Genomic DNA, 23,809 nt, shown 5'->3' with positions numbered 1-23,809 from the left:
CAAGCTGCCGACCAATGATCGGATCGCGCATCGAGCGACAAACATCAACATCACACTGACCTCAGCTAACCAACACACGAAGGATTTGATTTCCTCCAGCTCTTTGTTTTCTTCCGTGGACTACATCTAGAATTCTGCTGCTTTGTCGACAGTTGAGCCGTGCTCGAAGTGGTGCAATGGTCCGTAATTCTACTAAGCATATACTCTGAACGGTCCGGTCTTTCCAAAGGTGTCGACGGGCACGCACAATGTTGTCTGTTAGACATCAGAGCAGACGACTGCAAGGTTCTGCCAGGTTGATAACCGGCACTCGAAGTCAGTTGCTCCATAATCCGCTGCTCACGCGCTCGATCACAAGCCCAAGACAAGGTGCTCGACACGCGCTCGCGACCCCGAAGATAATCAACGCGCACCCACGATTCCGGTTCGATTCAGTCCACCAACGGCAATTCGTCCGATATCTGTCTGATGGTCTGGTCCCGCGACAAAGGTCTAGGGTCTGGATAATCGCATACAGAGCTGCTGCGTGGCTCGGCAGTTCGATTGCGTTTCTCGGTTTAGGTGTGGTTGCCTTCTTCCTCTACGATGCATCGACGTACAAGGAGTCTGGCGACCATGAGCCCATAGATGTTGCACGGACGGCATTGAATCCTCGTCGGGGCGGACCAAAAAATCTGCCCATCCTCGAGGCATACCTCGATGATAACGACAGTCCAACTGCCAAGGAACGGAAGGAGAAACCAAGACTTGTCATATTAGGTGGCGGTTGGGGCGGCGTTGCGATTCTGAAAGAACTGAACCCCGAGGACTGGAACGTCACCGTGATATCTCCGGGTGAGTGATGAGTTCTGCCAAGGATCCAAAGATGGATTGAAGCGTCCCGGTCAAGAGTTTCATACAGGGCGTCCTCAAACCATCTCAAAAGAATGAAACCTAACCCGGCGCAACTTTTGCAGCAAATTACTTCCTTTTCACTCCTATGCTACCTTCAGCGACGGTTGGCACCCTAGAGCTCAAATCACTTGTTGAGCCGATCCGGAGGATACTTCATAGGGTGGGCGGCCACTTCCTGCGCGGTGAGTTCCAATTTGTCACGGCATCGACTGCTGAGGAGACTCCTCTTTTCTGTTTTCTCGCACATTGCCTCATTGGCTTTGACATATAAACGTGGCTCAAACTGACAAATTACAGCCAATGCCGATGACGTGGATTTCAGTCACAAGCTGGTCGAGGTATCTCAGAAAGATGCATCTGGAAATCTGCAAAGATTTTACGTGCCTTACGACAAACTTGTGGTTGCAGTGGGGTCCAGCACCAATCCTCACGGAGTCAAGGGTCTTGAAAACTGCTTCTTCCTCAAGGACATTCGAGATGCTCGGAAGATCAGGAATCAGATTGTCCACAACTTAGAACTGGCATGCCTCCCTAGTACCTCGGACGAGGAGAGGAGGCGCCTTCTCTCATTCGTTGTCAGCGGCGGTGGACCGACGGGTGTCGAGTTTGCGGCTGAACTGTTCGATCTCCTCAACGAGGATGTTACTCTGCACTTCCCAAAGCTGCTGCGTAACGAGATCTCGGTGCATGTTATACAGTCGAGAGGTCACATCCTCAATACGTACGATGAAACGGTTTCCAAATATGCAGAGGAAAGGTTTGCAAGGGATCAAGTCGACGTTCTCACGAACTCTCGAGTTTCCGAAGTGAAAAAGGATCGAATCATTTTCACTCAGAAAGGGCCTGACGGCAAGTTGACCACCAAGGAACTTCCCATGGGCTTCTGTCTTTGGTCTACTGGTGTGTCGCAGACGGAATTCTCAAAGAAACTAGCGGAGCGACTTGGCGAAGCCCAAGGTAACAGACACGCTCTGGAAACAGACAGTCACCTGAGGCTTCTGGGCACTCCCCTCGGCGATGTGTATGCCATTGGGGACTGTAGCACAGTCCAGAACAACGTAGCAGATCACATCATCAGCTTCCTACAAGCGTATGCATGGAAGCACGGCAAGGATCCTCAAACCCTCCAGCTCCATTTCAGCGACTGGCGGAACGTGGCGGCCGACGTCAAGAAACGCTTCCCACAGGCTGCAAGCCATCTGAAGCGACTTGATAAGCTTTTCGCCGAGTTTGACAAGGACCAGAGTGGAACCCTCGACTTTGGCGAGCTTCGAGAGCTTCTGAGACAAATCGACTCGAAACTAACCTCGCTTCCGGCCACGGCCCAGCGTGCACACCAACAGGGACAGTACCTAGCTCACAAGCTCAACAAATTGGCACGAGCAGCCCCGGGACTGCGGGCGAATGATATAATTGATGGCGATGTCGATGCAGCAATTTACAAGGCTTTCGAATACAAGCATCTGGGAAGCTTGGCTTACATTGGCAACTCTGCCGTTTTCGACTGGGGTGAGGGCTGGTCTTTGACTGGTGGATTGTGGGCGGTTTACGCCTGGCGCAGTGTCTACTTTGCCCAGAGCGTCAGCCTTAGAACCAGGGTGCTCCTGGCCATGGACTGGCTTAAGCGTGGTCTTTTTGGTAGAGGTAAGTCCGGCCTGATTCTTGTTATTATTGCCCTTGACTCACGGCGAACTCTGATGGCTAACTATCCAACCCTGGTCAGATTTAATGGCGTACTAAAACATAGCTATGGTCTATGAGGCCCCAATGTGATGTTTATTGGACATCTAACCATGTATTCCTAGGCTATCAGCTGTGTCATCCATGTTTTTGGGGTGCTCAAGTTACCTTTGAGGAAGACAGACTTCAGAAAGAGGTTGCCTAGACTTATTAGAAGATTGAATCTATAATTGACCTCACAACGATTCTATGAATTTCTTGGTGTGTGGAATATAATCGTGGAATTTAATATTCAAATGCTTCAGTGGCTTTTTTTTTTTTTTTTTATCACGTTGATTTGCTTTCGCAATAAATTGCATCCGGCTCCATCATGACATACCCAAGACCAAGTTAAAGACAACCAAACCCAGCGCTTGGATGCCGCTAATGTATACTTGTCATTTTCCTCTTCGGTATAGTATATATGAACATCAATTTCACGATCTCGTTTCAAGTGCTGGCGATATATTGAGGAGGCAGTGGCACAGCTCAGCACCTGAAATATTTCTTTTCGATCCAGCGTTCCTCAATGTCCTGCACAAGCTTGCATGCCACCACCGTGATGTCGGGAAACACCGTCGTCAGCCGATGCAGGCCCATGCGACCGGCCGAGTAGGTCGCCAGGACGATGCGATCTTGCGCCACCCCGTGGTCCAGCAGGACCTGAACCGCCATCAGGGCAGACCCGCCCGATGACATGTGGCAGTCGAGCAGGAGCACGCTGCCGTGGGATTGGATATCGCGCGGCAGCTTCTGGTACTTGAGCTCGGGCTCGCCCGTCCTGACGTTGGACTCGATAACTATGTGGCCAGTCTTACAGTCGGGGATCACACGCTTAAGCCCCACCTCAAGGGCGGCGCCGCCGCGCTCCAGCACGATGGCCGAGACGTCGCCCTGTGCCCGGCGAAGGCCGTTGTAGGTGTAGCCCTGAGGGGTGGTGATTGTGGTTGACTCGAACCTGACATTGTTGAGGGCTCTGTATTTTGAGTGGTAATGTTAGGAATGAGTATGGCATTATCTTTGAGGAAGTGTCTTAGGCACTTACAGTTCAATGAGAAGGGCGGAAAGCCGATCGAAGTAGAAGATGAAGTCCTCACTACTTGTGTCTATGTCGTGCAAGATAGTATCTATGCCGCGCAGTTGCGGGGTCTGCTCGATGAAGATGACTTTGCTAGATAGCGGTGTCTCCAGCGACTCAAGCTGAAGCCTACTTAGAGCTGCTCGGTGCTGCTTAGACTTCTCCAGCAGCTTTTGCTCAATGTACTGAACCATCATGGCTGAGGACTTTGTTAGTGATTTCGAGCCCAGGACATTGAGCACTGGATGTGGCAGTATATAATTGCAACGCACTTATAGCAACCTTGTTCTCAACGCCACGAGGGACGATGATATCTGCCACTTTTCTTTGCGGATCCACGAACTGAATGAAGGTGCAATTGGTTAGCTGACAGGGGGACCGACGGTAAAATATTATTGGGTAGCTTGCCTTGACAAAATTTGGCTTCACGAAAGCCAACCACTGTTTGATGATGCCTTCTACATCGCGCCCTCTGTCTCGGACGTCTCGGATAACTAAGTATGAGAGTAGTCATGAGTATATAACATTGGTTAAACAATCCGCGATGATTAGATGTTCAGCTCGGTGCAGGGGGCTTTCTTACTACGACGGGTGAGGCACACATCTGCGTCTTCTTCGCAGAAAATCTTTATGACAACGGTGGCATCTCAGCAAGATATTTGTTAATTATGAAGAATCGTCTCCAACTTACTCTCATATCCAACAGCTCTAATACTCTAGGGTCGTACAGGGCAAAAATGCCCTCAAGGATTAGGACGTGGGGAGAGTAGATTGAGGTGGTCTCTTCCATGCGCTGATGTTTCACGAATGAATACACGGGTATTTCTGCTCGCTTTCTGAGCGACCACAACGGCACCGATCAGTTCTTGAGCTTATTCGAATATCCAGGCAATGGAAACCGCTGATATCTACGTACCCAGCCTTCAAATCACGTAAGAGATTGACAAGAGCGTCAAAGTCAATTGCATCGGGTGCGTCAAAGTCATACTCATTTGCGAATGCTTTTCTGGATGATTCGGCGTCGAGACTTTTATAAAAGGAGTCCTGATATGTTTGTATGAGTGTGAGTCAACCGCATATTCTATTTAACAACAAGTTTACAAATCGCAATTGCCGTCATTCGATGCTGTCCTTCTCTTTTGTTTGCTGCACAGTAAATAATGTCTTAATTCTCGGGGTTGTTAAACACGAATAGGCAAAGAAAGGAATAAGGATGAACGGGTAGCTAGTATGGATGAATGAAGTCTTGTTCGCGGTTCAAGTAAATGCAGGGGGATCACATAGCAATAAGCAAGGATTGCCAAGTAAATCGATTTGGGCTCACCATTGAAAGGATGACAACCCACGGCAGGTTAAGCTTTCTAACAATCGCATCTGAAATGCTAGATTTGCCTGAGCCGGAGCTTCCAGCAACTCCAATGATGCTCAAATCGGCCCATGGCGGGGAATAGTGGTACCTTGTCGTGATGGTGTCATTGGGTTCCGGTGACTTGGCCATCTCGACAGTCCTAGTTACGACGTTGGATCTTCCTTCAGTTGTGACAGCAAGGCAGACCAATGGGAGTTTCCGGCGGGCAAAGCTGCCTCCAACCGCAATTGACTGCTTTTTATTTCTCCCTCGTCGTGCCGAGCTGTGGTTGGCTGGGGGTTCACCGAGAGAACACAGCGCTGTACTACAGAGGCTCGACGGATTTGCTTTGTCGAACGGAGTGAACACAGATCCTTCCTGGCAAATCAAAGGCAGACAAGGCACGAATTTCGGAATAAGTTGTCCGACCAAAAAAGACAAACAAATGCTCAAAACCCACAAACCTTGAACCCTTTGTGTAAGAAAAGGGGAAGGGTCCTGCAAGTCGGACACCCGCACCAAATTCTCAGGTTTGGCGGGGATTACTGGCTTCTGGCACGTGCCCCGTTACCTCTGTGGACGGTTTGCCGGCAAAACGGTGGCTGGAAACATCTTAAGTGGGTATCTCAAGCAGGCGCCACAATTGTCGACTGCTAGCTTCCTTGCGACCAATCAAATGGCAGAGAAATTGACCCCACGTCAGTCCCATCCTTGAATAGAAAAGCCTTGAGCTCGAATTTTCTTTCGCAAACTTTCCTCTCATCTCTCATATTTCAATTCTTAATTTTCCTTCTCTTCCTGAAACCACACCTTCAGAGAAAGGAAGAAAAGCTATGGGCTGAATCAGGCAACCATACATAGGTCGGTCGTACCAGCGCAACCTAATTTCTTGCGATTGGCTGCTCCCAATCGTATTCTGACCACGGTCTCTCTTCCCCTATTGAGTGTGCAAATGAATTCCCAATAAACAAACCCCCTGCCGGCTATATATGCCACGGTCAACCACGCAGGGTCGCGATAGTCTTGAGCCTGAGGCTCTCACTCCAGACCTCGCACCAGTTTTCAGACAATTTCTCTACGAACACTTTCGTAGTTGGCGAGCGGACGGATCATCACCGACTCCAACATTAGGCGCAGCTCGCGCCGATAGCTCAGACGTCATGGTACGTATTGTCTCACGCACGGAATTTCTGCAGCACGGCATGATTCTAACGTGTGGTTTATAGGCTTCCACTACTTCTACAGCCACGCCCATAAAGCATTCATTTGATGCGAGGGTTTCTGCTGTTCGATCGCCTAAGAGGTACGTTTACGATTCGCTCATTTTTTTATTTTCACCTTCTCTCTTGCCCCTTCCTGCTGCAATGTGATGATCACACAAAATGGGAATCTCTCCGAGAAATACGATGCGGAACAACATTGTGTCCAAGCGTTCTGAAATTGCAGCCTTCCAATGATTGTAATCATAGATGCGCAATTGATTCAGTTGACTGACTATGGATCTAGTGACATCAATGCTGTCATCCTTGATTATTTGACCATGGAAGGCTACCCCAAAGCCGCTGCAAACTTTGCAAAAGAAGCAAACATCCCTGCCCAACAGGACGTGGTCTCTATCATAGCACGCCGTGAGATTCAGAACCAGATCCATCAGGGCCAGATTTCAGATGCGATAGAGGGTCTAAATGACCTTGACCCAGAGGTATGTGGCTAGCTTGCTTCATTTACATATCCCACCTCGAATTCCCTGCGATGATTAAAAAACTTCATGCACCACGCATATGGCCTATGTGCCTTTGATGATTAACACCACACTGAAAATCATGAGCAAACAACCTATAACCACATTTGATGATTAAACACGCATGTATTTGATACAATGCTGACTGATTTACATCTAGATATTGGGCAATGACCCTAAGCTGCATTTTGAACTCCTTCGTCTCCAGCTGGTCGAGCTCATCAGGACCAGCAGTCACGGTGACATTGAAAAAGTTATCAAGTTTGCACAAGAGCAACTTGCACCCCGCGCACCCGTCAATGAAAAATTCATAAAGGAGTTGGAGAGCACTATGTCTCTGTTGTTCTTCGACAAGAACGATTTGCCAGAAAACCTCCAACATCTTCTTCATCCTGACTTGAGGAGAAAGGTTGCCGAGATGGTTAACAAAGCTGTACTGGAGTTGCAGACTCAAAGAAGAGAAGCGGCGATACGTAACCTCGTACGATTACGAACCTGGGCTGAGAGCACAGCTAGGCAACGCAAGGTTGAGTTGCCTGCTCACATCGCCCTTGGATTCCGAGTCGAGAAGGACAGCAGAGACATGACTGACCATGCCGCTGACCACGATCCTGAGTTGATGGTGACATAGTTCTCGCAAGACACTTGAACTTTAAGACTTGATATTACAGAAGTGTATGATTGAGGAATGGATCCATGGATGCAGTCCATCAAAGTCGAGCTCAATGCCCAAGGTCCCAGTCCTGGCGCTTGTGCTTATTGCTCAAACTTTTATGATTTTGTTTGGTGGTTTGGAGTTCGGCTTTGGATTTTTTATCGGATTGGAGTTGTTTGGAAGCATCCTTGGGCGTTTAAACCGCTTTGGCACTCGGGTTATTTGATTATGTTTTTTTTTCTTCTTGATTATCCTATGGAACTACCCCATGTTGCAGTTACTGCGCGGGGTTGAATGGTTACTTGAGTTAACGACAACGTGCAATCAAAGTTTTGCTTGGATTTCCCTTGTACTCTCTGACTGGCTCTGGTCCGCATGTCCAAATGTTCGGGAGACACGGTCGCAGGCCACGGTCAACATGAAGTGATGGATCGCATTTTTGGTGGTTAAGCTTGCCGTTACTCCAACATATCGATTTAAAATATCTTGGGAATGAGCCACAAAGCTATTGTGGCCAATCCGATTTTGTTTACTTTAGTCACACAAGAAATGGTATTTACAATCCAGTAAAAGTCTGAACGCCCGTCAAGTTCAAAAAAAAAAAAAAAAAAGCCATCTGCCTTACTGATTCTATGACTAACCCCAATAAACTCAAACTTCCTGATCTATTTGGTCCTAATATGCTTCAACTTCTTGTCACTGTACAAGAAGTTGTTGGCATAGGCCTTGGGTGTGATTTTGCGCTCGTTGGGCTCCTGCACAAAATACTCGTAGCCCTGCTTTTCGGCAAAGGCGATGGCATCCTCCTTGCTCTTGAAGTAAATGTGCGAACCCTGCATGAAGTCGCCTGATGACTGCCAGCCCATCAGAGGGTTCTCCCAGCGGTGGCCTTTGGCCAAGACATCCCAATCCATACGCCACTGGCGCAATCCGTGCGTGCCAGACTGCGTAGCTGGCTTCGAAGGACGGTAGATGCTTTTGTTTTGAGATGGTGATGTCAGAGATATTGGTCACCTTGGAATATTGGCCATGCCCTCCTTTTCTTACCGGACTGTCCGGGCCTGAAGCTCCATGGGGGCACCCGATAGAACTGCCGCGGGAAGAACGTCGGTCGGCTCGCTGCCATCAAGCACGCGCTTGGGCACGGGGCTGAAGGTTCTGAAGCGTGTGAAGGGTTGCAGTCAGCAATCGAGACAGCCCACGACGGTACGACACAGGCCTAAAGAGTTGTAAATCTTACGATGTAGCTTTGTCGAAGGTGGCCTGGTAGTCGGGCTGGTTTTTTGGTTTCTCGTTGGTGTCAGGAAGCGCGGGGCCTGATTTCTCTGAGCGGACGAGAGAGCTCTCGTGTCTGCGGCCAGCGACGACGGTTCGAGTTTGCTGCCACGACGCGCTCCGGAGGAGCCGGGCGGCAGCAGTCGAGGTATATCTGAGAGAAGCCATAGCTGGTAGGATTAACCACCTTAGGACTAGAATTCGGAGTTTGTTGAGAGTTCAATTGATCTACAAGACATCACCCTCGACTCTCGGGAAGCTTGAGCACATTTGCGGACGTCAATGGGATGGGAGATCCACTTCTCAGCCTCGTCTGGCCCGCACGTGATTGGCCAAATGCCAATTCGGCGGAAAGAACCGCCGCCCGTAGCAAACCTGTTCGCGGGAGGACCTCGATTTCCAAAACGTCCCCGACCCGACCTCAGCTCAAGAAGAACCCTACCTCAATTGGCACGACGATTGCGACACAGCCAATTGAGAACATTGCTACCGACTTTTGAATCTCTATTCTTTGAAATCGGCCTGTCCCAATTGCCACCATGAGCCACGTTACTCGCCGAGCGCTCTCGACGCTCATTCCCCCCAAGGTATGCCGGTTTTTGTTACAAACCGACAAACCCCCAAGGCGATGCATTTTATTGTCAACATAGTTACTGACATTGCTATTTCATTCTGCTGTCTCCAGGTTGCTTCGCCGAACGTAAGTCCAACTTGGATTTTCCCCTTCACGATGCGACGGAAACTCTGGCCAGTTTGAATCGACAAGTCTGGATTCAGCACGCAATCATTGTCACCTTTTCATGAACGCGGGGGATGTTGAGTGCCGAGAGATTTGGAGGATCACGGAAGACACGCCAGGACTATTCTGAGGGCATTTGATTTCGTCTTTGCTCCGGTGTTCCAGGACTGTTGCGGCGATGAAACCGAGACTGACGAGCTAGTTGCCATGACAGGCTATCGGCGCTGCCCCCGATGCCGTCCGCATGAAGCGCGTCGTCAACTTCTACTCGAAGCTTCCCAGGGGTGCCGCTCCCGAGCAGAAGCCCACGGGTATCCTCGGTCGCTACCAGGCGAAGCACTTTGGCAAGAACCCGACCGCTAAGCGTATGTTGGATCGGCCCTTGCCTTGTCCTAAGACATGATCCCACCACTGACATTTCCCGGCAGCTATCATTCATGCCATTGCCTTCATTCTCGCTGTCGGCTACGCCCAGAACTACTACTTCCACCTCCGTAAGTCGCTTAGATCCTGACCGTGTGCACCACAGTCACTATCTTTGTTGAAAGCGCTCCGAGTTAACAGTTGAACGCATGTTAGGCCACCACAAGAACAACCCCCACTAAATCACTCTTCAGGCCCTTGGGGAGGACTTGTAATATGGCTTGTAGATACGGCGAATAGAACAAGACCGTCTGTACACCACTTGACCTCTATGGAAATTCATTTGTCTCTTCCCTTAAATGCATTTACTGGGCGAATTCTATGTTCACACAGACGCTTATGGCATGATAATGTGAACAAAAATTGGCTTGTGCGCCGGTATTTTGCGAATGGATGAAAAAAAAAGTGATGACGAGAAATCCCATGCAACGCGTGGCATAGTTTTTTTTTTTAAAAAGAAAAAAAAAAAAAAAAAGATTTGAAGCAAGTACAGCATCTAATCTCTGCCGAGGGTAGCTTCCCCGTTAACTCGTTGAGCCCAATCCTTGGCGGCTGGGTACTTGGTGTCCATGCGCCTGTTTGCCAACTCACAATGCGGGTCGGAGCTAAGACACATTTGTCTACGAGTTTGTGCATAGGATTCTATCCATGCCGTAAAACGTCACAAGAGGTGACAGAGATTGAATAGCATTGATGATGAGGTGTGTCATAGTCAATTTGCTGCCACGATCCTTGCAAACGGGACTTCGCCCCGCTTCCCAGCTTCTTTCTGTTTTGTTCTTGGGTGAAAGCTTCCAAGGAGCGATGACCCAGTAAGAGATTGAAACGAATAGACCGCAACATGGCGCTAGGCCCAAAATAGACGGGGGGCCGGCCGGCTTGAATCACCGTAACGCAGGGCCAGCCGCACTCCCATGCAGCCAGCTTGTTGTGCGGATTGGATTCGATCAATCAACTGGCGAAAAAGGCAGTTCTATTTGGACACTGTGCACTTCGACACATCTCACCACCGTGATATTTTCCTATCCCCCCATTCCGCCCCAAAATCAGACTTAGGAAGGGAATATCTACATAGGACGAAGCATCCGATTGACCCGTGGTAGTGCTAGTCCAAGAGCAGCACTTCGTTCCCCTGGCTCAACGACGACCCGCTGCCGCAGAAGTCGTGAAGAAACCCGAGCCGACCCGCTGAGCCCGACCAACCAGCCAAGGCAGTCGACATCACTTTTACAGACAAGGTTCTGTTTGACCAGGCGGGCAATCGCGAAAAAAAAAAACCCCAAAATCGAGGGAACGTACACCGAATACACGCCATCGAGTCGCTTATCGGGCTACACACCAAACACAAGGAGACAACGAGACAACTCAACGGCTTGAGCGATCACTTTGACAATTCATCGCCTTTTGCCAATCTAGTCAGTCTTCGCAACGGATGATGGCTGCTGAGGCCACCCAGTCAAATCCCGTCGATGCAGCCAAAACCTCCACCGAGCCTGTACGTACCGCTTTGTTTCCCGTGCAAACTCAGCATGCGCTCACCCACCCTCGTGGCCTTTCGCGTCCTGGCAACGCCATTTCGCAACGCTGGACACACCAGTCTCGTTATATCGGGCTACAGATTGGACTGACTAACGTGTTCTTGCCAGACCATTACCATCAGCGCAGACTCTCAAAATGTCGACGCCAAGCAGTCGCTCGTGAATGGCGCTGGCCCTTTGCTTACTGACGAAATCGAAAACAAGCATCTTTCCGATACCGTGGATAATCTGGTAAACTCGACAGAGGTTAGCGTCAGTGGGGGCTCAGATACAGAGGCGGGGAAGGATGATGGATCTAAATATGACGGCAAGGGCCACACGAGGACATCTTCCACGGTCAAGAAACCGACTTCGTTCAAGTCCGTATCTGTGAACAAGACATTTCTCGGCAACAAGGCGCAGAGCTCAGGGACTACCACGCCAAAGAATTTAGAAAAAGCAAGCTCCACGGCTGCAGCATCCGGTACACCGGGCGCGGGCGCTTCTGCCGGTGCTCGACCACGGTTGGTAGCAAAGCTCGGTACCATATCACGAGATGGAAGTAAGGCATCTGGAGGCGCAAGCGGGAAGCCGGCTGGCGCACCAGACCCAAGTACTGTCTGGACCAAAAATCGACGTATGTGCTTTCTCCTCCTGTGCATTCTAAACTTGAGACGCCATGTATCTGACACTTTCAACAGCCCCCCCACCTGTCGAACCTAAGAAACTCACCGACGAGGAGCTGAAGAAGTATGGAATCCATATGACAGCTCGATTGGCACCCGAAGACATCAATGCCGCAAATAACTGGGCCGACGTTGATGACGATGATGACGACTGGATCCCCAGTGAAATCCAGTGGAACGATGGCACCAAGGTGACGATACCTACAGTTGAAGAGACGACCACAACGCCCCCAGCACCAGCAGTCTCGGAGCCGGAGCCGGCGCAGACACCATCAGCATCACTGCCCAAGGATCCTAAGCCTTCAGAGAAGCCAAAATCTCCTGCACCCGCCCAGATGTCATCTGGAAAGGCAATCCTTGGGGGTGGTAAAGGTTTGGTTCTCAAGGGCGCACCCGAAAAGCCGACCCTGGTAGCCAGGCCACCTCCTCCACCAGCACCAGTCAAGTCCCCATGGGCTACTCTGCCCCCAGTAAACAAATCCTCTCCAGTAATACTTGATACCTCGGCGCCTCAGGTGCCCGGACGAAATCAACCTCGGGAAACGCCGTCATCCATGCGAGGGATTAGTCCGCCAGCGGCCAAGGAGATTGCTGCGGATGATTTCAGCCGATCCAACGGTCCTGTTAATCCTAACCGCGAACTTTTCAACTCGCAGTCCGGTCGATATGAGCCAGTCATGGAACGTCGTGGACCAGGGAGGGTCGATCCACATCAAAGACACCCTCCAGCCGTGTTGCAAAGGCCACCGCACGGGGAGGGCCCGCCAGGGCCTTCGCCAGCTTTCCAGTCGAATCGGGGTGACCAGGAGGCTCCTTATGGTCGCCGACGTGGATCTTCTAATGTTAGTGGAGGCAGTGGCCCTCTATTTCAGCGAGGCGCAAAACCGCATGATCAGGGGATACCTCCTCAGGACCTTCTCCACGGTCGACGAACTTCTTTTACGGGCGACAGCCCTGTGTCCCCCTCCGGAATGCGTCAAGGCCATGGTCCAGTGTGGCAATCGAGGACTTCACCATACGCATCTCACGCTGCGCCGCATCCGAACGCCGCGACACACGATCGGCAGAACGTGCCGCCCATGAGCCAGGCACCTCCTCAGGGACCAACAGTCGACGACTATGAGCTGCAGAAGAAGCTCATGGCCGAAAAACTTCAGGCCGCTCGGCAACGTAAGGCAGAAGAAGAAGCGAAGGCTGAGGCCGAAAAGCAAAAGAGAATTGCAGCAAAGCTTGCTGCCCTTGGTCCAGCACCTGAGCGGAAAAGTGCAAAGCAAGCGGCCGCAAAGGAAGCGGCTGTTGCCACCAAGACCTCGACTTCTCTCTCGAGCGAGAGCCCGGTCACTCAGGCTTCACAAAAACAGGAAACGACAACCGGCAACCCTAGCGAGACACGGGCACCGGCGGCCGGGCAGGGCGGAGAGACAAAATCATCACCGGCTCCGGCTGAAAAGGAGATTAAGCCAGCGGGTATGCACACAAGGCATGAGCCTGTATCGCACCCAGAACCGAACCCAACGCCGCTGCAGGATGGTAAAGCGGCCCCGTCTTGGCAAGGAGCACCTCCTGCGCAGCCTAGCCGTTTCTCCTGGGGGCCGACAGGTGGACAGCCAGCTGTTCAAAACGTTTGGGGGGCACCGAACAATAACAGAAGTCTCGGCAATGGGACATTTAATGCTGATCTAGGCCGGCTGCCGGATGGATTCCCGCCTAATATGTCCCAGATTAGCGGCCCTTCAACTGCAGGACCGGGCCCTATCGGGCCACCCAACGGTGGCAAGGCCCAACCTGCCCATATCCCCAAGCCAATCGCGCCTCCATCGGCGGCCGCCGCAGGCCTCGTACGCGGACCCAACCCGGCCGATGATGATACACGATCGCGCTGGGCCATGGCTTCCAAGGTAAGCGACGAGAGAATGGCGAACGAAACGCGAGAGCGAATAACGCAACAACAGTCGGAATTGGATGCTCGAGGGGCACCGGCCGACGAAGCTCGTCCAGCATATCACGACTCTTGGAAGCCTGTCAAGTTTGATAGCGATGGCAGGCGAGTTGAAACCAAGGACCGCATTCAGGTCGTTCATGGTGCCTCATGGAAGCCCTCTGCCGCAGATGATCGTACTGCCAAGGCAGTAGTGTCGCCCCCGGGCCCAGCGTCTACTGCGTCGCCGCAAAGTCGAACCTCACGATTTTTCCCTGTCAAGACCGATGGCGCTCGTCCGGAAGATATGAATCGTCACCGCTCGCCTTCTCCACCACCGCCTGATATGGATGGCCATCCGGCCTTCGACGGGGACGCAACACATCCGCATGTTGCCTTACCGCCCTCCCGCCCTGTAGTGAGATTGCCACCTTCAATGGGTAGGCAGGTTGTAGCACCAAATTCTGGATCAAGCGCTCCTGCGCCTGCTTCTTTCAACTGGGCAACCCCGAGGCCGTTTCAAGAGAGCCAACCTCGTGGGCCCCCCGCATCATCAGCAGCGCAGCAATCGGCATCGTCCAAGTGGCAGAGCAGAATCAACGACCTCCTGCATGATAGCAAGACGTCTTCCCAGACTGGTCGTATGGCGATAGACTCAACTAGTCGCCGGGCTATGGATTCTACAGCTTCGCAGGCACAAGCAACGGTATCTCTTCCCAGTTTTGCAGGCGTGGACATGGCGGCAAGTGGCTCTCCGACTTCAAAAGTGATGGCGGAGGAATGTTTTGAGGAACAGGAAATGGGCTCGTTGCCGGCGATTCGCATCCCAACCTCGGTGCCAGATGCGGCTTGGAACCCTTCGCCTGCCCCAGCTCGTTCGACGCCTAAGCGGATGTGGGTTTCGCCAACTACCGTTGAGGTCTTGGAGGAAAGTCCCCAAAGCTTTGCATTTGTCTGCCTTCAAGGAATGACCACGAGGAAGCGCGTGCACTTGCCAACCGCGCGTTCTTACAGTACTTCTTCGAGGTCTGGCCATAACAACAATAGCAGCAGTAGCAGCAGCTCGCGAGGCTCACGGGGCTCGGGGCCACGAACACATGCTGGCCGCGGAGGAAATGGCAATGGCAGCACTACTAGGTCCAGAGAGTCATCGACACCTTATTCCAACGACGCGCCGCAGCAATCTCCAAGCTCTAGCTCGGGTTCTCTGCCCACAGCCCCATCTGGTCGCGGCAGAGGATCGTACAGACGCCCTGCGGACTGGGGCTCTCGTCGTACTTCGACACCATTGCAAACCTAAGAAGTATCCATGGAACCTCTTGAGAAATCTCGGAGAACAATGCGAGTGTTTCTGGGCTGTGATTACCACCCAGCAAACAGCCTTGACTCGCATTGCCTCCTTCCTCACCATGATACGCGACTTTGCCTCGACTGTCGGCCCAGGATGAGTTGTTTTCAGATACGACTGCAGTCCAGAGGAGTACACTCCTACCCAACTGATTGTGCCCAACACCGGCGAATTCTAGCCTGAGCTTTTAGCGTCTATCCTTTGATCAAAAAGACAAACCTGCGACGAGGTTTTGATACTTTTTTTGTTGCAGCCTTTGTTGTACAACCTTGATTTTTATGGCCTTTTACGGTAGCAAAGATGCTTTTTTTCCGCATTCTATTCTTATCATTCCCGATCTCTCGATGCTTACGGAACCTGTGGTGACTGGCACCGCTACCACTACTCACTTACACACGCAAACCTACTCAAACACAAACCCTCTTACTCTTACTTACATGGTGGTCTGTAAACACCGAACCGGGGGGAACTGGAATTGGAACAGGAACATTGACAGTTCGGTAATCATAGCTGGCAATTACGAACAAGGCTTTGACTCGGTAAATATGGAAATGGGAGGTGTAAGGGACTACTATTGTTACTGTTTCTTGGGGCAACGGTCCCTATTTTTGTGCGCAATAAGACGAGGCTTGCTTCTCGTTTACCACCGTTTTTTCAGTCGTCTCTGCTATTCCACACTGTGAAACATGTCTCAGCAATGCAAGAGAATGTCTATGTTGGAAGCTTCAGTCTTCAGTAGTGAATGAACGAAAAGAGGAGGTTGTACTCAGATGCAACATTGTCACGAGCTCCCTTTATCTCTTTTATGGAATCATATATTGTTGAGCGGTTCATCTCGATCAGAGTATTTTCCGATTTGTCCGTAGATGCTGTTCTAGCAGGGGGATATCTCGGGATATATGAAGTTATTAAAGGGCCAGCCCCAACCCTCGCAACAACTCACGATAGAGCATCAACCCACCAGAGAAAGTCATGTATTCGATAGCGAAGTGTTCAAAAAGATGATTATCTGCTGCAACAACTTCAGGCCGCCCAAGTCTAGATACACGACAGCATCCAAATTGTGGATTCTGTGTCACGTGAGGTATTTAAATACACGACAAGAGTCTCGGTCCAATCGCTGAGTAATTCACAAGCACGTCACTCACTATACCATGAGATGAGTATATGCGACTTTTGGGCAGAAGCGTGTATCGAACTTCGTATTGTGTTCACTGCCTGTCTTGTCAATACTACACATCGTGCGGTCCCCGTATATGCAGCTGTTCAATATCACGAGGACCGTTCCCAGGGTTTCCATCGCTATAAGCTTCATCCCCCACTCTACCATCGCATCCCCCCGCTTCGGTAGAATGACCATCAGGACAATGGCTACAACAACCTCCAAGCAGCCGGACCCAGACGATGCCAAGCACCAGATCAACCTAATTCGGGGATGGCCGGCACCACACACACTTCCGGCGGAGCACCTCAGGACCGCGGCGGACCGCATGCTCACGGAACCCGATGTGTTCGTCCCGGGCCTGCAGTACGCACCAGACCCAGGCTTTCAGCCGCTGCGGGAGGAGCTCGCGCGCTTCCTGGCCCCTTACTACTACCACAGCCGAGGGCGCACGCCTGACCCGGCCCGTATCTGCATCACGGGCGGCGCCAGCCAGAACCTGGGCTGCGTGCTCGGCTCTTTTACCGATCCGGGTTTCACAAAGGCCGTGTGGGTCGTCGCACCGTGCTATCACCTCTCAAATCCCATATTTGAAGATGCGGGGTTCAGAGGACGTCTGAGGGCTGTTCCGGAGGATGACGAGGGTATTGATCTGGACTGGTTGGAGCGGGGTTTGAAGGAGTTTGGCTCCGATGACCCCAGTGAGCCTGTAAGATGAGCCAATTTGTCTTCATGATGATGGTGTTGATGATGATGATGATGATGATTTGGGAATGCAACAAAAGACTTCCTTGCTGTTTTGTTTTTAACGTGACTCTGCCTTGCTTTTGTTTCCCACTAACTCTACCAACGCACAGGTCTTTAAGAACCTGGCCCCCTCCCGCAAGGCATACCGTCATGTCATTTACTGTGTGCCCACCAGCGCAAACCCATCAGGTAAAACAATGAGCGTGCGCCGGCGTGAGGGACTGATCCGGCTCGCGCGGGAGCACGACGCGCTGGTCATAAGCGACGACGTTTACGACTTTCTACAGTGGCCAGTCGTGCAACAGCGGCAGGGCTCCCCGCAGCAGCAGCAGCAGCAGCAGCAGCAGCAGTATATCCCTCCGCTAACACCGCCGCCGCGCCTGGTTGACATTGACCGAGACCTGACGGATAGTCTTGGCCCGAGCCTCTTTGACGCGGGCGGCTTCGGACACGCCGTGAGCAACGGTTCATTCAGCAAGATCATCGGTCCTGGTGTGAGGACTGGCTGGGCCGAGGGCACTCCGGCCTTTACTCTGGGGCTCGCCACGACGGGCAGCAACAGGAGTGGTGGCGCAGCGAGCCAGCTGGCCGCAGTTATGATTGTGAGGCCATCCCTTTGTCTTTGTCTCCTTTTGGTCTTTGGCCAGCACTACCTTTGGACAAGTCTAGCATAGGTAGACAAGATCAAGAGATAGGAACAACACCAACAACAAAAAACAAAAAGGAAAAAAAAAAAAAAAACTAACACGGATTCCCATCATAGTGGGAGATGATACGCACCGGCGCCCTGGCGGCCCACATAGACGGGACCGTACGCCCAGACCTGCAGAAGAGGCACGCCCTGCTGCTGGACGCCGTCCGCCAGCACCTCTCACCGCTCGGCGTGACCTTTGAGAAGCCGAGGTCGACGTATGGCGGGTACTTTGTGTGGCTGACGCTGCCGGACGGCGGCCCGTCGGCGAGCGCCGTGGCCAGCCGCGCGTTGCAGGACGAAAACTTGATCCTCGCTGCCGGAAGTATGTTCCAGGTCAAGGGCGACGAGGGCGCCGTGCAGTTCCCGCGGAACCTGAGGCTGTGCTACTCGTGGGAGGACGGAGACACCATCGTTCAGGGCGTGCAGAGGCTGGCCGGCTTGCTGAAGCGGCTGCAGGATGAGCCGCCTGCTGAAGACAAGGGTCAGGATGGACAGAGGTCGTTTGGGTTTGTCTAGAGCTGCTTACTGTCCGAGAATAGAAATAGAACAACTTCTTAGTAGAGCCCACGTCATGCTATGAGGCACTTAATTTCAATTTGCTGCCCTTGAAAGGGGGTATCGATTTTTCTAAATTACAGGAAAAAGTAGCAGACAAAGAGCACCTTTGAGACGAATGTTATCCAGACAAAAAAAAAAAAAAAAAAGAAAAGACTACCAGCCCCATGTGCGAGAGGAAGCATTGAACACAGGCGGCTTCCATTGGATGCGACTCGGGTCGATCATGCGCTTCTGCTTCTGCTTCGACTTTTCACGCTGCTGCAGCAGCTTTTCAGGTATGACAATCTTGTGTTCTCCTTTGTGGTATATCTGCATCCTGAGAGCCTGCAGTGTATGCTCGACGTCTCCCGTGGTCATGGAGAGCTGCGCGGCGATGGACTCTATGCTGCAGCGCTCGTCGCGCTCGTGGAAGCTGATGAGCAGGTCCAAGATGTTCTCACCCCAGTATTGTCGGTAACTGAGCAGACCAAGATCCGAAAGTGGCTTCTCAGGCGAACCGAGCTTGCCTTCGATCTTTGACAGCTCATACGAAAACTGGATCAACAACCGACCAAAACCCTTGCGCTGGTATTGCGGTAGCGTCAAAATACACGCCACGTTGTATCCGTCGGCACTCTCCTTTTCCTTGGAGAAATAGCCAACCAAATGGTCGCCCTTGTCATCCTTGGTCGTCATGACATAGAAGAGAAAAGGGTCAACGTCGTAATACAATGTCTTGTGGTCGAGGAACATTTTGGACAGCAGGCATAGGTTACGACACCATGTCCGCTGACGCCTCCCATCAATCTCAAAAAACGACACATACTCGTCCCGGTAGATCTCATTGCCTGGCGGATGTTGGAGCGTACACTTGCGGCAGTGGCGGGTGAAAGATTTGACGTCTCCAAAGTAGCAGAGGCAGAACTCACATATTGATATGCAGTCCTCCATTGAGAAAGCCTCTGGATATGGCGAGAAGTACCACGGGAACAGGTCGTATCGACCGAACTGAACCTTGGATATGTTGCGAATACGCGATATCTCGGTAGGATTTTGCGTCATGGACCCCGAAGTCCGCAGCTTTTCAATCTCTTCCTCACGGCTGAAGGAAGGCTGCCTCTCCTTCTTCCGGCCGTCCGCCCCCACGCCGCCGATAGTTTTGTCATCGCCGTCGACGTCCATCTCGTCCACGCTGGCTGGTGTGGCCGCCGCGGCCGGTGGTAGACCAGCGATGGCCGAGGCCATCTTGTCATCGGCCTCATCCGCTGGAGTCGCAGTGACGGGAGTTTCTGACGAAGGGGTCTTCAGCTGCGACTGCGACTCGACAAACTCAGTCCACGGATGGCTGGCGCCAGCCTCGGAGACGACCGACTGTTCCCGCTTCCCGACAGGCCTTTTCTGGGCAGCGGCTGCAGCGGCGGCGGCGGCTCTCTTGGTCTGCGCAGTCTTCTTGGACTGAGCGGCGGCGCCGGCGATCTTCTTGGTGGCCTTCTCCTTGGGCTTGTCCTTGTCCGGATTGGGCCACTCAACATCTTGGGTGAGGTCTATGCGGGAGAGCGGCACCCACTCGTCCAGACGTTTGTTGAAGTTGTCAAAGTTGCAGTAGAACTGCCGCCCGCTCTTAGTATCCTTGATGCTCAGGATCTCGGCCCGCCGTGGCTGCCCGTCCTTCTCCACCATGGCGATGCAACCAACGATGAGCGAGTCGGCCGTCGCCTTGCTCTTCTGCCGTGGCTCGCCCGAGCCAACGGCGGCCTCTCCCGTTGCGTGAGGGCTCATTGTGACTAGACCTGAGTGATGCCAATCAATTGATTGCGTATACTTTTGACGAGAAGTGGATGTATTGCGATGAAATCAGTGGTGTTTTTTTTTATTATATGGTTAGTTGATGGACGACTGGATTTAAAAGGCGATTGTCAATGCATAGGTTAAGGCTGCGCCTAATTTATTGACCTAAGTTGACCAGTTGCGACGCATTTTGCAGAAATATGCAGCGAAGACACAGCGGCATTTTGTGGGTCCAGAAGCCTAAAGAAACCCAGTCGCCACTGGAAGAACGCACCCTACAGTTACCCAAAACCACCTGGTCGGAGGTTCTAGTCTAGACAAGCCTTTGCCAACCAACCCTGACTCGAATTGGGAACATGAAAACTTTTTGATTGAGGCGATGCAGTTGTCAGCGGTGGCTGCCTCTACCAATAAGAACAACGACCTCAACTCGCTCATGTTTTTTTTATTACATACACCGAGCGTGATATCATATCCCAAGATCGTGTTTGATTGGAAAATCACAACATACGCATGCGATTGCTTTACAAAGGTTTTTTTTTTTTTTTTTTTTTTTTTTTTTTTTTCCCAGCAGGGAGGCGGGGGAAACCCGAGTGATTTTCTCAACGTCCGGATTCCAAACAGGAAGAACGGACATGAAAAAGGGAAAACATGGCCCCTGAGCTCTCATCAAATTGGAAGAAACTCCAGGCCAAGATCAAGGCAGAATCGGCGGCCCCGAAGCAGGCCCCTAAAAGGAAGTCAATAGAGGACGTATCGCCACCAGAAGCGAAGAGTCAAGCCAAAAAGAGACCGAAGACGGCGCAGCCACTGCAGGGCAGCCAATCGACCAAAAGGCCCGCACCGGCGACGAGCAACGCTCCTCCTGCCAGGAGTAGTAAGAACCGCGCCAGGTCATCCAGCATGGGCGTTTCTCAAAGCTCCAAAATCACATCTGCCGTCGCCCCGACCACCATCTCACCCTCGCTCGCGGTGTGGGCCCAGGACAACGACTTGTCTCCTGAACGCGTCGCAGAGGCATACGGCCTGGGCCTCAAGGCAACAACCGCTTCCGGCACCACCGCCACCGGCTCGGGAACGCAGGCCCGTCCCAACGCAGGCCTCACCCCGGGTCTCCAGCTGGGCAAGTATGTGGGCATCGACTGCGAGATGGTCGGCATCGGCCCGGGTGGGCACGAGTCCATCCTCGCGCGCGTCTCGGTAGTCGACTTTCACGGAAACCAGGTTTACGACTCGCTGGTGCGTCCGAAACCGGGAGTCGTCGTCACCGACTGGCGCACGCACGTGAGCGGCGTGAGCGCGCGGGACATGCGACTCGCGCGGGACTTTGACGAGGTGCACACCCAGGTCGCGGAGCTGCTGCGCGGGAGGATAGTGGTCGGCCACGACATTAGGCACGATCTGGCCGTGCTGGAGCTCGGGCACCCGCTGAAGGACATCCGGGACACAGCCAGGTTCTCGGGGTTTCGGAAGTACGGCAACGGACCCAAGCCGGCGATGCGCATCCTGGCTAAGGAAATCCTGGGCTTAGACATACAAGACGGCCAGCACTCTAGCGTGGAGGATGCGAGGGTGGCTATGCTGTTGTTTCGCAGGCACAAGCCTCAGTTCGATGTAGAGCATATGAACCGGTACCCGGATGCCAGCGGTGGTAGTGCACAGAAAGGTTCTGCATCGAATAAAAAGACAACGAAGAAGAAGCGGAAAAACTGAAATGTCTGTCGTCTTCAGCTGTCCAGAACTGACAGTTGAAGACATTTCTATCCCAAAGTCTAAAGGTGGACATATGTTACCACAAAACCCAGGAGCAAGATACAAAATCAGAGCGGGATCCCCTCCATCAGTTCCAGGGCACCCTCACGCCCTACCGTTATTATCACATCCCCAAGCGTCTTTGTAAGGAAGCCAGCCTCGCAATAAGTAAAATAGTACTGGAGCAGTGTTTTGCGTTAGTTTGATGGTGCAGACACGCAACGGGTTGAGTACGCTCATCGGGCAGCAGAAAGAGAATTTTGAGGGGGAAATCCCTTACCTCCCACTTGTTCTTGAAAACAGCAATCGCCTCATCTGTCATGTCTGCATGCTCAGTCTGGAGCGCAGGCTTGATCTTCGAGTCGAAGTTTTCTAGGAACGCTTCCTTCCAGAGACGCAGGGTTTTGCTGTAGTGCCCGCCGATATTTTCGACACCCTCGACAATCAGAGTCCCCTTGGATTCTTTGCTGATGTGGTTCAACAACTGTGTAATCGAGGGGAGGTAGCCACCTGGAAAGATGTAGTGGTTTATAAAGCTGTTTGGGAGTTTCCCCTGGTCAGTCATGGAAATTCTCTCAACGGAATCAAAGAAAAAAAAGAAAAAAAGCTTACTCTTCGCTCTTGGAGTAAGCCTCATGCCGGCCTTCTGGCATTGTGATGCACTGAAACATGGCAATACCACCATCCTTCTTCAGTAACCTGTCGATACAGGCAAAGTACGTGCCAAGGAATTCCTGCCCGACCGCCTCGAGCATCTCGATCGAGACTATCTTGTCGAACGGCCGGCCTTCTGGTGCTTCCAGCGCTCGGTAGTCCTTCAACAGAACCTCGATCCGGTCAGAAAGCCCCGCGTCAGCTATCCTAGCCTCAGCCAGCGCCTTTTGCTCCTTTGAGAGGGTGAGACTCGTGACGCGGCATCCCGTCGTCTTGACGGCCTCGATGGCGAAGGAGCCCCAGCCGGTTCCGATCTCCAGCACGTGGTCGGTCGACTTGATGCGTGCTCCAGTGATGAACCTGCGCAGTTTGGTCAACTGCGCTGCCTCGAGAGACTCCTCCTGCTCGTCGGATCCGTCCGTGACCGATTTCCATATCGGGCACGAATAAGTCATGTCAGGGGAGAGAAACGCAGCAAACATATCGTTGCTGATGTCGTAATGCGCCGAGATGTTCAGCAGAGAGTTGGACATGGTGTTGGTTGTCCTGGCGAGGCTAGTGATGGCTCCAGATATGGCCGAGAAGCGCGTTGTGCCGTTGCCCATCTGATCTCTGTTCACGATAAATAGCTACACCTCTACAATGTCAAAATTATGAATCCCGCACACCAAAAGCTCACTCCACCGACGCCGGGGGTAAGCTGACCTGGAAAAAGGACGTCAAGTCGGCACACTCGACGTCGCCAAGCATGTAAGCCTCAGCGAGTCCCATATCCGCGAAGAGGAACAGACGCATCCAAAACGCATCGCGCTTGACCACGAGCTCGACGCGCGGAATCGTCGTCGCCTTCCGCACACCACTGGGCCGGGTCGGGAGCGGCTCCTCGTCCAGCTTGATCCCGTTACTCCTATCCGGCAGCTTCTGGCCGTAGACGATCCGCCGGCCGCCCGGCTCGTCGACCAGCAACAGAGTCCCGATCTCGATCTGGGAGAAAACAGCCTCGACTGCTGGTCTGGCGAGGGCCATTGCCGGGCCCCAGGTCAGGCTCCCGAGCGACTCGCGCAGGACCTCGGTACCCCTAGCGACGGGCCCGGTGATCGTAGCCGGTATGTAACCCATTAGTCTGGCGTGTTA

At 52.4% G+C, this 23,809-nt stretch overlaps 11 protein-coding genes across 11 annotated transcripts; 7 read left to right on the top strand and 4 right to left on the bottom strand.

Moving 5' to 3' along the window:
- Positions 1-248: 248 nt before the first annotated feature.
- On the top strand, positions 249-2,634 carry PpBr36_04626 (uncharacterized protein; the record flags this gene model as incomplete). The annotated part of the gene is made up of 4 exons (XM_029891785.1): positions 249-834; positions 957-1,076; positions 1,192-2,538; positions 2,618-2,634. The coding sequence occupies 4 exons, from the start codon at positions 249-251 to the stop codon at positions 2,632-2,634; spliced, it is 2,070 nt and encodes a 689-aa protein (XP_029750478.1).
- Positions 2,635-3,102: 468 nt separating this feature from the next.
- PpBr36_04624 (uncharacterized protein) lies at positions 3,103-5,189 on the bottom strand (the record flags this gene model as incomplete). The annotated part of the gene is made up of 6 exons (XM_029891783.1): positions 3,103-3,589; positions 3,659-3,890; positions 3,964-4,185; positions 4,379-4,527; positions 4,608-4,735; positions 5,016-5,189. 6 exons carry the CDS (start codon positions 5,187-5,189, stop codon positions 3,103-3,105), a joined length of 1,392 nt encoding a protein of 463 aa, XP_029750480.1.
- PpBr36_04625 (uncharacterized protein) lies at positions 3,311-3,792 on the top strand (the record flags this gene model as incomplete). Its single annotated transcript, XM_029891784.1, has 3 exons — positions 3,311-3,399; positions 3,426-3,528; positions 3,661-3,792. The coding sequence occupies 3 exons, from the start codon at positions 3,311-3,313 to the stop codon at positions 3,790-3,792; spliced, it is 324 nt and encodes a 107-aa protein (XP_029750155.1).
- An 839-nt stretch (positions 5,190-6,028) lies between the features above and the next one.
- Positions 6,029-7,411, top strand: PpBr36_04623 (uncharacterized protein; the record flags this gene model as incomplete). Its single annotated transcript, XM_029891782.1, has 4 exons — positions 6,029-6,202; positions 6,266-6,342; positions 6,546-6,741; positions 6,941-7,411. 4 exons carry the CDS (start codon positions 6,029-6,031, stop codon positions 7,409-7,411), a joined length of 918 nt encoding a protein of 305 aa, XP_029750475.1.
- Positions 7,412-8,100: 689 nt separating this feature from the next.
- PpBr36_04622 (uncharacterized protein) lies at positions 8,101-8,878 on the bottom strand (the record flags this gene model as incomplete). The annotated part of the gene is made up of 3 exons (XM_029891781.1): positions 8,101-8,410; positions 8,483-8,593; positions 8,676-8,878. 3 exons carry the CDS (start codon positions 8,876-8,878, stop codon positions 8,101-8,103), a joined length of 624 nt encoding a protein of 207 aa, XP_029750474.1.
- A 371-nt stretch (positions 8,879-9,249) lies between these two features.
- On the top strand, positions 9,250-10,054 carry PpBr36_04621 (uncharacterized protein; the record flags this gene model as incomplete). The annotated part of the gene is made up of 5 exons (XM_029891780.1): positions 9,250-9,297; positions 9,396-9,410; positions 9,664-9,814; positions 9,878-9,943; positions 10,029-10,054. 5 exons carry the CDS (start codon positions 9,250-9,252, stop codon positions 10,052-10,054), a joined length of 306 nt encoding a protein of 101 aa, XP_029750477.1.
- A 1,250-nt stretch (positions 10,055-11,304) lies between these two features.
- On the top strand, positions 11,305-15,293 carry PpBr36_04620 (uncharacterized protein; the record flags this gene model as incomplete). The annotated part of the gene is made up of 3 exons (XM_029891779.1): positions 11,305-11,367; positions 11,519-12,026; positions 12,091-15,293. The coding sequence occupies 3 exons, from the start codon at positions 11,305-11,307 to the stop codon at positions 15,291-15,293; spliced, it is 3,774 nt and encodes a 1,257-aa protein (XP_029750476.1).
- Positions 15,294-16,597: 1,304 nt separating this feature from the next.
- PpBr36_04619 (uncharacterized protein) lies at positions 16,598-18,460 on the top strand (the record flags this gene model as incomplete). The annotated part of the gene is made up of 3 exons (XM_029891778.1): positions 16,598-17,212; positions 17,361-17,852; positions 18,014-18,460. The coding sequence occupies 3 exons, from the start codon at positions 16,598-16,600 to the stop codon at positions 18,458-18,460; spliced, it is 1,554 nt and encodes a 517-aa protein (XP_029749636.1).
- Positions 18,461-18,655: 195 nt separating this feature from the next.
- On the bottom strand, positions 18,656-20,260 carry PpBr36_04618 (uncharacterized protein; the record flags this gene model as incomplete). The annotated part of the gene is made up of 1 exon (XM_029891777.1): positions 18,656-20,260. The coding sequence occupies one exon, from the start codon at positions 20,258-20,260 to the stop codon at positions 18,656-18,658; it is 1,605 nt and encodes a 534-aa protein (XP_029749637.1).
- Positions 20,261-20,920: 660 nt separating this feature from the next.
- Positions 20,921-21,982, top strand: PpBr36_04617 (uncharacterized protein; the record flags this gene model as incomplete). The annotated part of the gene is made up of 1 exon (XM_029891776.1): positions 20,921-21,982. The coding sequence occupies one exon, from the start codon at positions 20,921-20,923 to the stop codon at positions 21,980-21,982; it is 1,062 nt and encodes a 353-aa protein (XP_029749982.1).
- A 107-nt stretch (positions 21,983-22,089) lies between these two features.
- On the bottom strand, positions 22,090-23,797 carry PpBr36_04616 (uncharacterized protein; the record flags this gene model as incomplete). Its single annotated transcript, XM_029891775.1, has 4 exons — positions 23,360-23,797; positions 22,634-23,304; positions 22,302-22,557; positions 22,090-22,200 (listed from the first exon to the last, which is right to left on the bottom strand). The coding sequence occupies exons 1-4, from the start codon at positions 23,792-23,794 to the stop codon at positions 22,090-22,092; spliced, it is 1,473 nt and encodes a 490-aa protein (XP_029749983.1). The 5' UTR covers positions 23,795-23,797.
- Positions 23,798-23,809: the final 12 nt, after the last annotated feature.

This window comes from Pyricularia pennisetigena, chromosome 6 (assembly GCF_004337985.1).
Source record: "Pyricularia pennisetigena strain Br36 chromosome 6, whole genome shotgun sequence".
Taxonomy (NCBI): domain Eukaryota; kingdom Fungi; phylum Ascomycota; class Sordariomycetes; order Magnaporthales; family Pyriculariaceae; genus Pyricularia; species Pyricularia pennisetigena.
The sequence above is the reverse complement of the archived record's forward strand: the minus strand, read 5'-3'. Positions and strand labels throughout refer to the sequence as shown.